Raw genomic sequence first — 15,035 nt, 5'->3', positions numbered from 1 at the left:
TGTGGCCACAAGTTTAACTGTGGGGTTAACCATCTTGGAATAATGCATTAACATTCTCAAGTTGGAATAACGTGAGGTGTGTGTTCTTCCCATACTGCTCATATTGCATGAATGCAGCATTATGTCAGTCACGCTGCTTTAGAGTGCCAGGCTAGATTGTTTTCCTGCTGCTTCCAGTCTTTATGCTAAGCTAGGCTGACCATAGCCTAACTGCAGCTCCGTACGTTACATGACATTCATATCAATCTTCTCAGCTTGAAAAGAAAGCAAATAAGCATATTTCACAAAATGATGAATTGTTCTTTTGACTTTGACAAAATTGTTGTAGCGTTTTTCTAAGATAACAAATACAACAATACACTTAACCACAGTTGTTACTTGCCCAAACCTAGTATCTAAAATGGTAAAAATGGCATTTATGTCCAGTAAATGCTATTATCCTGTTCGTCTGGAAGAAAGTTAAGTTAACACATTTGTGTCGTAAAGCGGCATTACAGTGTTAATGCCGCTCATTTCCCAGATTTCATCCGGCTGTGTTGACCCATTGTCTCCATTTTCAGCTCTGAATGCAGCCTGTCTCCTGCTGCAGTAAACCAGGTTTAGCCATCAGGGGAGTTTAGCTGTAATTTATCAGAGTAATCTCCTCTGGTTGTGGATGGCAATCCATCACCAAACCCAACTGGGTCCTCGCTAAGCCAGGAGCAGAAGCGTATTCCCACATGGGAGATGGAAACCTGTTTGACACTGGCACCTATGACGACATTTCAGATGAGTGTAAAGGCCTGTCATTTTTTTCTGTGGAGGGATGTCTTGATAGTGTCGTCACTGCACAAACACGATTAGTACGATGGTCACTTCCTTCATACAGAGAAGTTACTCATATTTTAACATACAGTGATGCATTTTCGATATGTTTCTTTAACTCTCTTTTTACAGTATTTCTCTCTCCATCACACGCACACAAGCATATAAGATTTTTAGTTAACTGTGTTAATGGTTATCACTGTTCACACTACATGCATCAGCAATTATGTGTTTAATATGCACATACAAGAGAAAGCATTCACACATTTCATGTCAGTCTTGGACATGAAAGGCGAGGCAATGTTGAAAAAATGTAGGCCTATTGTTGTTTTATGCCAATAAGATTGTATTTATCATACTGTTACGTTACTTCTTTTATCAAGGTGATATTTTAATCCTGTCTTTAAAGGATGTCTTAATCGTAAATTGAACATTTTAACTTTTTTCTCATGAACTACAGCATGTATATGAATGTGGTTGTTTATTACTGTGTATTGTGATACAGATCTTGATTCAGATTAAAGAGTTCCAAACATTTAAATGTGAGTTTAGTTTAGTTTATTAGTTTATAATGTCGTGGACAGTCCCTCTTAATTAACTGTACAGTAAAAGGAGCAGCTTTAGCCTCAACAGTTAATTTCCAGTTGTAGTCCCCGGCCAGGTGACAGTAGGCATCCTAAAATACAATGGTTAACATATTAAAATGAGTTTCATTACATCTATAATAACAGCAGGCCTAAACAAAAAGGGTTAAAACATAAAAAGAAGTGGCACACAAACAAACAAGCACAGATAATGGCAATGCCATTAAAGCAGTAATAACACTTTTAGAAGACCATGAAGCTTTGATAGTGGTATACGCTAGCCATAGCTTTAACTATAATACTATTTTCATGTCTCTGGATGCATTTTAAAGGCATGTGAAACAGTGATCTCAGCTCAGTTTCTATGTATAGAGGATTGGTAGCAGCTCCAGGCAAGACTCAAAGTGCAACTATATATATTATGGTTCGAAAATATACAATTGTTAGAATTTGCACTTACTTGTGCAAAAGTATCTTGAGAGAATTTGCAACCAGGCCAACAAGAATACTTCTTCTTTAATCAATTAGCCATGCAGCATTTCAGCTCAACAATAATTTTACTATTCAACATAACTTTAAACTGCTTGCAAAGACAACTGTTTCTTATTTTTTTTACTGTGAATGTTAAACTTTTGTACTCTCTGATTTCTCCCTTGGCCAGTTTTTATATTTCGTAGTTCAAGCGTCCTACTGCAAAACAAATGAATTTAACATTTACACCACATCAGAGTCTCATTTTGCTGATTTGTTCGCTCTGTGCGTGTATATTATTGTATGTTTGGCGTCTGTAGCCTTTCGCAAGCTCGGCCTGTAAATAATAGTTTTCATTTGAACAACTTGCTTGTATTTTCTGTCTAATTTAATTTAAATCCTGTTTTTATTTTTATTTCTGTTTGTCTCTGCCTTGGTTTCTGTCTTTGATACAGTCTCTCTTTCACGCTCTTTCTATCCTTCCATATCTCCATGTCACATATACACACATACTGTACATACATACATAAGAGAGAGAGAGACCCCAGTGAGTCCCGTCAGGCTGCCAGCAGTAATCTGCCATCACCGTCAGTTTGCTAATTGGATAATGTGGGGCAGAGGAGGCACTCAGCAAGCCAGGGGATTCCCCTCATCACACTGACTGGTGAGAGAGTCGTGATGCAAAGTGTTTGCACCATTTGGACCTAAAAGTAGATTCCACTGGTGCTCTCCACCACATTTTATTTTTCTAATACAGACAACTTTGTTTTTTGAAAAAAGTCTTTAGTGACCTTAACATAAATCAGTAATAATAGTACAACAGTAGTAGTAATAGTTGTATGAATAGCATTACTAAAATAGTTGTAGTAGTAGAAGCAGTAGTATTACAGGTAGTAGCCATTGTAGTACTAGTCACTAAATGCAAATTAGTTTGTAATTTTTGCACCACTAAATCACAATATCGTCTGAGCTTTAAAGAGTACTCCACTGATTCATCGTTGCGCTCCTGCAACATTGTCGGACTCATGATGGACAGTTGAGTAAAAAGGATCAAAATCGATGCAGCATAACCAGAGATGTCGTCTATTTCATTCCACACATACTACAAACTGTACGTGATGGTGTGGCACTTGCAGTCAGTGGGGTATTCAGATGCTTTACTTAAGTAAACATACCAATACCACACTGTGACAATACTCCACTACAGTACTAGAAAAAGTATATAAGTATAATGTGCTACTTAAAGTATCAAAAGTACTCATTCTGCAATACAATGTTCCCTGTCAGTGTTCTGCTATTATATATGATGTTTCTGGATTAATATTACTGCTGCATTAATGTGTAGTCAACTTTTCACAGTGTCAGAAAAACAGCCCTGTTTTCAGTTTTGTGATGATGCATATTCCAGCTGATCCAAGAGACTTTTTAACAACTTTATTTAGGTAAAGAAGTATGAGATTTTTTTCAACAGATAAAGGAACACCTCATCCGTCAGTTTATCACAAATATGTACATTCACCAAATTTGGATCGTGGAAAAAAGTGTATGAAAAAGTGTGGTCTGAAAAGTATCTAAAGCAGGCAGATAAATGTTTTGGAGTAAAAAAAATAATAATTTCCTCTGAGACGAAGTAGAGTAGAAGTATAAAGTTGCATAAAGTACCTCAAATTTGTACTTAAGTACTTGAGTAAATGTATTTAGTTACATTTCACCACTGCTTGCAGGCGACCGGGTAAATGGACCTTTTTTCACAGCAGACATTTTGACTTGTCATAGAAGGAAAATCACAGCTGAAATTGATAACCTTAACGATGGCTCAATTCCATCAAGTGTCCCAGTGAGCTATTTCAGTGAGTCAGCATGCACAATACCAGGGCCTCTCCTAAGTGGAATGCAGCCATCATTAATGGTTTTGAATACACCTGTGCTTTTCCTACTATGACAAGTCAAAATGAGAACAGAAGGAATGTGGGAATAGTGGGGGACTAATGGGCCTCTTTTTTGATCCATTGATCCCTAATCCAGCCATGACAAGTATTCTATTTTCTTGTTCTCTGTGTCATTCTGCATACAGAGGTAAGGCGGCCTGTTAGTCGTCTATAGGAACGTTTTCTTCCTACATTCCATCAACATAATAACGCTGATGTTTCCTCCATCAGCTTCCTCTTCCTGCAGGGATCTGTGTCCAATCACTGCTGTCAATTAGACCAGCTCCTTCTCCCATGGACTTCTGTGTAATCTACTTTCTCTCTGGACTGATCACATTAGGGTTCAGATGGTGCCATCATGGTTAAGGAGAGGGAGGAGGGGGAGGAGAGGGGAGGTCATCTGCTGACTGGGAGGAGATATCAAAGACCGGGGAAGGCCAGAGATGCTGTTGTCATGACGTCGTGGTGAATAAAATGTGTGCTCATCATCAGGTACGCAACAACAAACGCAAGCAAAACTGAATCATATTTTTGAGAAGACCTTTTTTTCATATTTTTCATCATATATCTCAAATTACTTTTTTAAATGTTCAAATATGATATTCATTACTGTGAACACAAAAATGTAACTCACATCCATTGTACCAAAAATCTGTTGTTTTTTGGTTTGTGATTTGAGTGAGCTGACCCTTTAATGTTGATGGCCAATGGTAAACACAAAATGTCAAATCCAAACCAAACTAAATCTGTGTTGCATTTTACTCTACAAAGTCTCTAGTAAATGCCACATCAGGTTTAAGCTCACCCAGTAAGAGCGTTCGCCCCATGTTGGCTGAGTCCTGCATTGGCACGGGTTTCTAATCCGACCTGCTGCCCTTTGTTGTGTGTCATCACCCATCTCTCTCCCCCTTTTATGTCTATCCACTGTCTCTACTTCTAATAAAGGGAAAAGCCCCCCAAAAAATTAATAATCAATGTATCTGAAATGGACAATACAAAAAACAAAAAGCTATAAATTGTGTTGCCAAAATGGACAGTTGTCCGCCCCTAATTTGACTGGGCAGGCAAAAATGTTTTTGGGCGGCTTTTGGTAATTTGGGATACTTTTTGTACCATTTGGGTGTTTCTTTTCCAACCAAAACCCAACCATCAGCCCCTCTTCTTCTCCAATTATTATAGACTTATCATTAAAAAGACAAAACTCAGGATAGCATTAACATAGAGGGAGACGTCATAAGAGATACTAATACGGGAAACACAAAAAAGGCTGTAGTGAATACTTAAATCTTGAGTTTTTTGCATACAAATTGTCAACATAATGAATATGCAGAATAGACAAAATATTATCCATTAGTGATACTTGTGGAAATATTAAAACTGTTGCCTGTATGTTTACATATTTTATAATGTAACATAATTTAAAGTTGATAACTGTTTATCTTGTAATCTCTTTATCTGTTTAATTTAACACCACTCTTATCTCTTTGTTCTGGATGGATGAATGGATGGATGGATGGATGGATGGATGGATGGATGGATGGATGGATGGATGGATGGAGCACCGACTGACGTCATGGATAATTCACTGTGCCATTCCAGCAGAGCAAATCAGAGTCATCAGGGACACTGTGGGTGGATTTAGAAACACGTCAGTCCTATGTGGTGTTCTTTTGTAAAAGCCCAGCACAACCTGAAATAGAAAACCTTGTCATTAACATCCTCTAAAATGATGTATTTACCTAAAGTGATAATCTGCAACATCCTTGTGTTTTTATTCAGCACTTTCTGTGGTGCTCAGCGTTTACTTCTGTGGATATAAACAAATGGATATTAATGGCTGTGGTAGGATTTTGATAACATTGATATATATATAATATTTGTGTCGTAACAGGATAATACACAAAAATCAGGGCCATTACACAGTGAGGTCCATATGCTCAGGTTGGCCTGTGATATAACCTTTATCTTTGCCTTATAAAACTGGAGAAAGAAATAAGCACAAATCTTTTTATGTATATATATTTTAAGACAATAACATTCGACCACATATGTACAATGTCTCTGATAACACAAGGCCAATGAAAACTGTATGAAACACATCAAATGTTAACAAATATCCACTAGTTGGCAGAAGTGTTCAAAGTCTTGGTTCTTCGTTAGGTGATTTTTTACTGATATTCAGTGTTTCAAATGTGACATAAACAGCAATATATTTCTAAGTGATTACGTGCAAATTTTACACTGATGTTTTGGCTGGATGACTGGAAAGATGGAAAGCTGATTTGGTTTGAGACTGAAAAGGGGTAAATGGTCTCTAGGTATGGGCTAAAACAAAGCACAGTGGTGATTGTTACATGTACACAGTTAAATTTACTCTGAGTGACGACTTTGTTTAAGGAACTGGAAAGCATTTTGTCAGTGAAGAAGGTTCTGATCCAGATGTTTTAGAGCCATGCTTCACATAAAAACAGAATATAAAAAGACAACATATGCGACACATCAACACAATAAATCACAGAGCTAGAGCAGGAAAATGGGAATCCATACCAAGGACACATGTACAAGAGGGCAAATGTGCAAGTTTGCAAGTGTGCAAGGGTTCAAGGAATGCAGTCAGAGTGCTATTTGCTATTACAAGCATACCAATAGCACTTGGGATGAAGGAGACCTGGCATCTCTTAGTTCTCCTAATGTGTCCCCTGAAACAACATTCTGAGGGCAAGCTAACTCCTTCGGGAGTGGATGGTCCTGGCAGTCCAATATCGCAGTAGCCCTTCTAAGGACCTGCTTGTTATAAATGTCCAAGAGCTAGGCCTAACACCTTCCTGAAATCTTGATGGGCATTTCAACAAGACTTCCAAGTCTATTCTTCTTGGAAAGATTTAGATTTCCAAACCAAGCAATAATACAAAAGTTTAAAACAGATTTCAATGAGACATCTGTAAAAGAGAGTCATAATCTCTGAAGAAACAACCTTTCTGTAGAGGATTTTCTTAATGAACGCATTCCCCAAAGGAAACATTGGACCATTCTTAAAGTTTATTTTAAAATAATTTTGTTAGCATAACAAAGAGAGCCTTCCAAGTTCATGATTTCTCCACAGCACAATCATCAGTATATGTAATTAAAAAAATCCACATAATAAGTTATTGTATGCCATTTTTTCTTAAAATCCACATAAATTGTAGACATGTTAAGGCTTTACACTTTCAGTTTAGCCTATTTAAGTAGTTCTGTTGAGTGGCCTTTGATTGACTCTTGAGTTAAACTTCTCAGATCTTTCTCCCTTCCTGGTTTCCTGCAGCAGCTGACCTGCACTGTGATTGGAGAAGAGCCCAGGGAAAATAATCAGATGAGTCAAATTCATCAACCCTGGTATAAAACTTCCTACGATTAATTAGAAGAAGAAAAAAAATACTTCCCACTAATTTCACCATAGGCCTGTTTGGTTCCGACCATGAGCAAAACCATGATGACGGAAGCAGCGAACTGACGTCTAAGGCCCTGATCGAATCTGATGCCCCCTCGTGCTCCATGGGAAACATCCAGGTGTATAAAACGGGAGCAGAGCTGAAGGCGAACAGAAAGAGAGTCAAGAAACATCGGGTCAACAGAGTGGAGATACAACAGCGGCTCGAGATCAGGACTTTGGAAAGCGCAGCGGACAGAACAAAAAGCAGGCAACTTTCTCTAGATCACATGTAAGATTTTATATTTACATAGAAATGATTTTAGAGTTTCTTTACATGGTGCGTTTCGTCTGTTTCCGTGTTTGGTCATTTTGAACTTGATGGTGGTGATTTTGTTATTTTTGCGCGCTCCAGCCAGGTTTGGGATAAGTCTTTTCATATGACCGAATATTGAGTTTTACGTCGAATAAATTGCCCTAATGTAAGCAGCAGCTCGACACATTAAATGTGGTTTGTGGTCTATGGCAACAGAATTGCAGCGTCCCGCGCTGTAATAAGATGTTTAGTGCTTGCTTATGTCGGCGTTGTGCGTAATTACGCATTGGATTCCGTTAAGATATTAGTCTTCTCTGTCAAAATTCACCTTCAACCGAGGAATTTGTCAAAGATCAATATATCCTAGCAGTTCGTCGTGGCTAAACACCCTTCTGTTCTGTTAATTTCCTGTTGGCAAGGACTGCATTGAGAGTCAGAGAGTTGCATCAGTTAAAGACGATATCCAATCTGTTTTGTATGAGCTCTAATAGGCGTAATCTGAAAAAGCACACTTGAGATTATAATTTTTTTTTTAAACATTTCCACAGTTAAATTTACTGTGATTATTTTTTGGGGAAATGGAAAGCGGCAGTGAACTCGTTTGAGGAATGGGACGTTTCTGTGGGTAGAAGCTCAACACATTTAATTTGGTTTCTGGTCTCTGGAGGGAAAACAGAGCGTCTCTGGTATGTAAAAATAGGTTTTATCCTTGCCAGCCGTGCGTAATTACGCATTGGGTTCTGCTGCTTTCTGTTTCTCACCATTAGTCTACATGAGCGTTTTACTAAAGATCAATGTCCAAACAGGTCTTCGTGGCTAAAGTATTCTTCTATTGATTATTTGCCCCGAACAATTCACTACTTGTTAATAACTTGACTGTTCCCCGTAAATTTAAGATGATTAATAGAACCTACGTTTTAATAAGTAGAAGATATAGTAACCTACATGATCCCGGTAAACTGGTGGGAAAAGACCTCCGCATTGTGTTCGGGTTACAGGAACAATAACCCATTTTCGTTTCCATCCTCAGGTGTAAAGCGATGTTACAACGGACCGGCCCCCAGCTGCTGTTCCTAATAGCCCTGTGTAGTGTGCTGTACTCCCGGACTCTGAGTCTGCCATACACATCCATGAGGTGAGAGAAACCTGTATTCCTTTCATCTAAAACTGCTAAAAGGGGAAACAATCCAGCGCTGTATGATTAGACCTGTGGATGTAACTTGAGCATGTATGTCTCCGGACTCTTGCTCAGGTTTATTCACCGTAACATCAAACGCGATGCCCACCATTATAGCCTATTAAATATACCTTCCGAATTGAAGATTGTGCGCGTCTATTCGACATTGTTCTAGCCTTATGTGGTGTTTTTATGTAGGCTATCAAGTGTAACTTCATTTTAACTGTTCTTTGGTGCTGTGCAGACCGACGAGACACGCAGACGGTCTGTTCACCAGCGGATACAGCAAACTCCTCGGACAGCTTTCAGCGCGGAGGTACCTGGAGTCACTGATCGGAAAACGGGTCAGGTAGGTGACCGGAAACCGGAGAGCTGGTCGGCAGAGGACGAGGCTGAATTTCTCTTTTATTTAGAAGCTCATTTGTCATAGTCACACCAAATTCTAATTTGGATTTTAATACGAGTTTAAAGACTATTTCAAACACCTTTTCACTTGAGAGCTTTTTGTAAGTCAAGACATAGCCAAAACCAGGTCTGTAGGCTTCATAATCTGTTGTGTTAACCTGTCAAACCTGGACGGAATTGAAAACCAGAGATCAAAAGTTGTTTTTTTAAAACCTGCTTTCAAATGTATGAAAAAATATTTCTATTTTTGATAATAGAAAAATGGGGAAAGCCAGCATCAGCCTATTCCTGATGCACACTTATTTAAAAAAGGAACCATGAGACCAATGTCTCGTCCTCATCACTTCTTGCAGTGGAGAGTTTACAGTTCAAAACTTGACAGTAAAAAAGTAGAAAATAAGTGTAGATAAGATGTAAATGTATGTAGAAGTCTGAAATTCCAGCATGTCAGCTTAAAATGATTTTTGGGTAATTTCTCCTTAGAGTATAACAAATTGTCCATTTGAATGGTGTATATGGAGAAAATATCAGGGTTTGTCTTCATTCAGAAGTTAACTCACACAAATCCAAAGAAAACACCAAGTATTTTTTAAATGTGTGTTTTAGCAATGAAGTACTTGACTATGCACCCCCAATCCCCTATTTTGGCAAGTCAATTCTAGTCTGCTTAGTTCTAATCATAACACAGTTCAGAAATGCACTTGAAAAGTAGTCATGAAATTAATGAAGTTTGTGATAAAACAAACATCAAAAAGTTGATTTTATTTTAACGGCATCCTTAAATTCCTTTAGTTATAGAAACAAATGAAATACATATGAAGTAGATGAAAGTTTCTTGTCAAAACCACATTTTCCAACTTTTACGTCAGGGGAAACCTTTGGCAAAAAATATATCTTATTTCACTATTTCATGTAGAGAGGATATTTTTTTTTTTTTAAATGTTGACAGTTGAACAACAGAGGACCGACTGACATTTATAATGAAAAGACCCGACCTGCTTGATGATGCATTTTGTAATTGACTAAACATTTTTAAAGGTTAATTTATGCCATTACCGCTTCATTACACGTTTGTTATACAGCCAGGAGGGATTCACACACACACACACACACACACACACACACACACACACACACACACACACACACACACACACACACACAATAACGATACCATGAATAACTGCACTGACTTTGCATTGGAACCTGCTGCCCTCTGAACTGTGGTGACGCTCTAACACCTTCATTATTATTTCTTTCATGGTCTCTATTCTCTCCAGTGACGAGCTGATGGAGGAGCCAGTAAAGCGCCACTCAGACGCCATTTTTACAGACAACTACAGCCGCTTCCGCAAACAGATGGCCGTCAAGAAGTACCTGAATTCAGTCTTAACAGGAAAGAGAAGGTAGGCATCAGTCCTCCCTACATTAACCTGTACATCTCTGTGTCATTCTCTCCCTGAAGATGACTGTAACATAAATAATATGATGACTTATTGAAAGCACCTGAAAACAGTTCATGAATCTTTGGCATTGCTGACAACACCATACCTTCTTATTTAAGTCAAAACCTCACTCTTTCGAGCATAGTTTTTTCTCCATAATAGTTTGAGCTTGTCTTCCAGGTTTGATTTTCTGATAAAAGAGCATGTACATGAAACACTATTTAACAGCTAACATGGGATTTTTCATCACTATATGAAAACAGCACAGTCATAAGTGATGAAAAAGACAATAAAGCAACAATCTCTGTTCCAAAACAACACCAAATCTAATCAGCTGATTATGGCACCGAGACCACGGCAAATCTGCAACCTGGAGTTTTTAAGGCACCTGGCTTGAAAAATAAACCGACAGTTAAAACACTACCAACTTTGCTGAATATGTAAGCTTGCGTATTTCAAACAGAAATTAAACTCACATTGCTTCATACATAAATAAAACAAGTACTGTCACATAAAATAGAACAACAATAAAAGAAATGATAACTTAAGTCAATGGAACAAGATTCAGTCATTTTAAAAACTATAACTTGCAGGTGGTTCTGTTATATTTTCCATCATGTTTTATCTGATTGTGCCTTAGAATTTCACACTTCTGTATTTAAAAAAATCTTACACTATAAAATTATTCATATTTATTGACTTTTAACACACAGCCTAGAAGATGCTGGAAACAGCGACCTGGAGGAGTCCAGGGACGAACCCAACAACTTCCAGGAGAGCTACGATGACATCAACGTAGATCACCTCCTCAACAACTTTCATCTGGTAGGAACACACACACACACACACACACACACACACACACAAACACACGGCTCTTATTGACATAATGCATTCCCTAGCCCCCAAACCTTACCTTAACCTTCACAAATACAGAATATGCCTAACCCCAAACAAAACCGCAATTAATCCTAATTCATATTTTAACCCTAAACAGCACAAGTGGACATTCAAATGGCTAGCATGGATCAATATTTGACACTCACACATTTAAGGATGCGTGACTTTTGCAACAAATCTATAAACGAGTAGAAGAAGGGAAATAAAGTGGTGGAGATATATTACTATATTAATACTATAGGATTTTCAGTTGTTCTAGATCAATAACCTTCTTATCTGTCAATTTTTTTCCCCTCTCCTGTTTTTTTGCAGCCACTTTGAGGAGGGGCCTGCGCTCGAGTGAAAACCTGAAGTCATCCTCATGAAACGGCTCATTCCAAAACCAACACAGTATTAATCCAAAGGACACTCGAAAGTCAAATCAGCCAATGATGATGTGTTCTCCAATGTGGTTATCTATCTATTCATCCACACAGTTCATGTTTACACTGTATATATACAGTATATATACTATAATATATAGACTCTTCGGGCAGAACTGGGCAACATGCGTGTCCACGTGCACTTTGATCAATCAGCGTTTGAAAACAGCAACTGGCAACAATAAAATAGAAGTACCACATTTACTTTCTTTCTAAGACCACTGTTGTTCCATTAACTTTCAATGGAACCATTTCTCTCCTAACAACTTTTTAAAGGAACCACTGTCCTATTCAAGTTGAGTGAAATTTGTCCCATCAACTTTCAGTTATGTAAACATTTGACCCATTGAATGTCAATAGAACAGCATTTACTTTCAGTAGTGTACCTTTCCCATTGGTTTTCAGTGGATCTACTGTAACTTTAGCTTTAAGTGGACAATGTTTGTTCCGATAACTTTGAATGGAAAATATGTCTGATTGAATTCTCATGAATTTTCACTCAGAAAAATGTTCCATTAACTTTCAATGGATAACGTTTCCAACTTATCTTCAGTGGAACGCTAGAACATTTGACTTTCAGTATCACCTCCTTGCTTAAATTTAAGTGGAACAAACTGTAACTTCAACTGAACCATTACTCTATTTACATTTAGTAAGAACACTTACAATCACTCTCTTAACACTCACTTAAAATGGAATTCAGTGGAACATTTGGCACATTTTGTTTCAAGATTAAACTTGTAATGGAACCATTTTACTGAGTAACTGTGTAATGGGACTACTGCCCTATTCAATTTGAGTGACTTTCAATAGAAAAACCACCCCTTTTGAAATTCAGTGTATCTTTAGCTTTAAGTGACCAATGCTTGTGGAACATCTGTGTGATTGAATTCTGACTCACTTTCACTAACCAATATTTCCATTAACTTTCAATAGAGCACTTGTACGGTTAATCTTTAATGGGACACTAGCACCATTAGCTTTCAGTGAAATCACTGATTTATATAAATTTCAATAGAATATTTGTCACATTTTGTTTCAAGATATCTGTTATCCTATTAACTTTCAATGGAAATATTTCTCCCAATAAAGTTTTACGGAACAAGTCTTCCATTGAATTCAAGTGAAATTTATCCCATTAACTTTCAGTTGAATATTTGACCTGTTGAACGTCAATGGAACAGATATAGTTTTCATTTATCTATTTTGTTTTTAGTGTAACTACAATCCTGTTAGCTTTCAGTGAAACATATGTCCAATTAACTCTAAATTGAAATGAAACATCTGATTGGATTCTGATTCATGTTCGCTAACCAATAGTTCCATCATCTTTCAATAGAGAACTCTAGCATCATTGGCTTTCAGTGGAATCACTGCTTTATAGAAATTCAGTTGGCCCATTTACCTTTAAAAGAACAATAGTTGCATAAAATTACAATTAAACTCAAAACTCAAAATAGGATGCAAGCTTTCCATAGATGCATTGTTCTATTACACATGGGACAAGAAATTGGGAAGTTTCATCATCTGTTGTGTTAAATTCAAATTAACAGTTGTCCCATTCATTTCCAATGGTGCAATCATGATCTAAGTGCTGACTGAATTGCTTTAGAGAATCAAATATGGTCATTTAATGATCAAAAGGAGATACAGGATCAAGAGCAAGAGGAACACACAAATGGACACAGATGCATATAATCACTTTATACTATTATATTACTTATAATATGAAGAGCAAATACATTATAACTGAGCATAGCCCTGCCTTTAGCACATATAGTGATGTACACCACTCACCAAATAAAAGATATTGTTTTATTTTTCAAAGCTGAGTCTTTTTGTCTGACTGGTTGTTTGACAATTGGTGTTTTATGAGATGAGTTTCATCAGTGTGGGTTTTTTGAGAGATAACATGTAGAATTTAGGCTGATGGTTGATACTTTGTGCTTTTGGCAGTTTTACTTATGCATTGAAACATACTACAGAATTAAGTATTTTCTCTAAAATGTCATTTTTGGGGTGATAAACAGTCTTTAAACAATTATGAGACACTAAATCTCTCCACTGAAATTTATATTTGGATGTTCAGTAGCCGTTTAAAGCAGAATTCCAATTTCAATATTATACAAACCCATCAACTGCTATGTAGGCTATATTTATTTGAATTGTATTAAATCAGCATGTATGTATTGTTTTAAAACAAACATTGCTGTCCTAGGTCAGTTAATTATAGTTTCTATAGTAGAATATAGTTTAGTGTTATATAAACCAATAATACTATTGAAAAGGTTGTAAAGGCAGTGGCCGTACATGCTTCAAATCTCTTTTCTCATTTGTTGCACCATTAGATGATTTGTCATGCTGTTTCTAACTCAGAAACAATAAAGATTTGAGTAAACATTTTTGTGATGGACTCTTAGAAGAAAATGTGAAGGGAGAAGAAGAATTGAGCAGTAGGAAACACAAAAAAGGGATTATGTGACTGAATGGACAGCACAAGAACTTCAGCACCCTGGACAGTGACACTGTGCCAGCTGTTGGATATTGGCTTAGTTTGTTCACAGATTTGTTCCTTTTTTCTCCTAAACATTTTCTTGTTTTAAATCAATTTTGTATGACCTTCAGTTAGACTTTCTGAAATGCTTCCAGGAACCAGAAACAGGACCGGTGAAAAACAATGGGTGATAATGTTTTAGCTCAGGCAGGTCTGCAGATGACATAACTGCTGTCAAACCTGCTACCTTTAAAGGAAAGCTCAAATCAACTGGGGAGTGGAGAAGAAGGCGGTTGCTGCAAAATTGCAATACTACATGCTGTTTCCTCAGAACAAGCTGAAGTGAGGAAGTGTTAACAACCAGAGAGAGACTAGAGAAAATTTGGAGCCGTTTGCCAAACGACCGGGCCAATCAGCGTTGGTTTTGAGGCGGGTTTAGGTGGTGATAGACAGATGGTTTATCCAATCAGCTAACCAGTATTTTCAGCCAGCGGTAGCCCAAATTCTGTTAGCAAAAAGTTGTGACAGTCCCATAATTCATTTCACCAAGTTTTAGGTCTGCACCACAGGCAGTCTAGCGCCACCAATGGGTCAAAGTTGGCATTGCATCCATGCGATTAACATTTGAACTGTATGCCCGATTTTGAACATCGAGATATAGTTGGAATCCTTGGATGATG

General features: G+C 37.4%; 1 protein-coding gene across 1 annotated transcript; it reads left to right on the top strand.

The window, feature by feature from the left end:
• The first annotated feature begins 7,325 nt into the window (after nucleotides 1-7,325).
• Nucleotides 7,326-12,196, top strand: vip (vasoactive intestinal peptide). Its single transcript, XM_028603948.1, has 6 exons — nucleotides 7,326-7,488; nucleotides 8,543-8,647; nucleotides 8,934-9,038; nucleotides 10,375-10,500; nucleotides 11,253-11,364; nucleotides 11,752-12,196. Coding segments are annotated over exons 1-6 (459 nt in total). The 5' UTR covers nucleotides 7,326-7,486; the 3' UTR covers nucleotides 11,761-12,196.
• Nucleotides 12,197-15,035: the final 2,839 nt, after the last annotated feature.

The sequence above is a fragment of the Perca flavescens genome, chromosome 17, assembly GCF_004354835.1.
Source record: "Perca flavescens isolate YP-PL-M2 chromosome 17, PFLA_1.0, whole genome shotgun sequence".
Taxonomy (NCBI): domain Eukaryota; kingdom Metazoa; phylum Chordata; class Actinopteri; order Perciformes; family Percidae; genus Perca; species Perca flavescens.
Note: the sequence above shows the minus strand (reverse complement) of the source record. Positions and strands in the feature narration are given on the sequence as shown.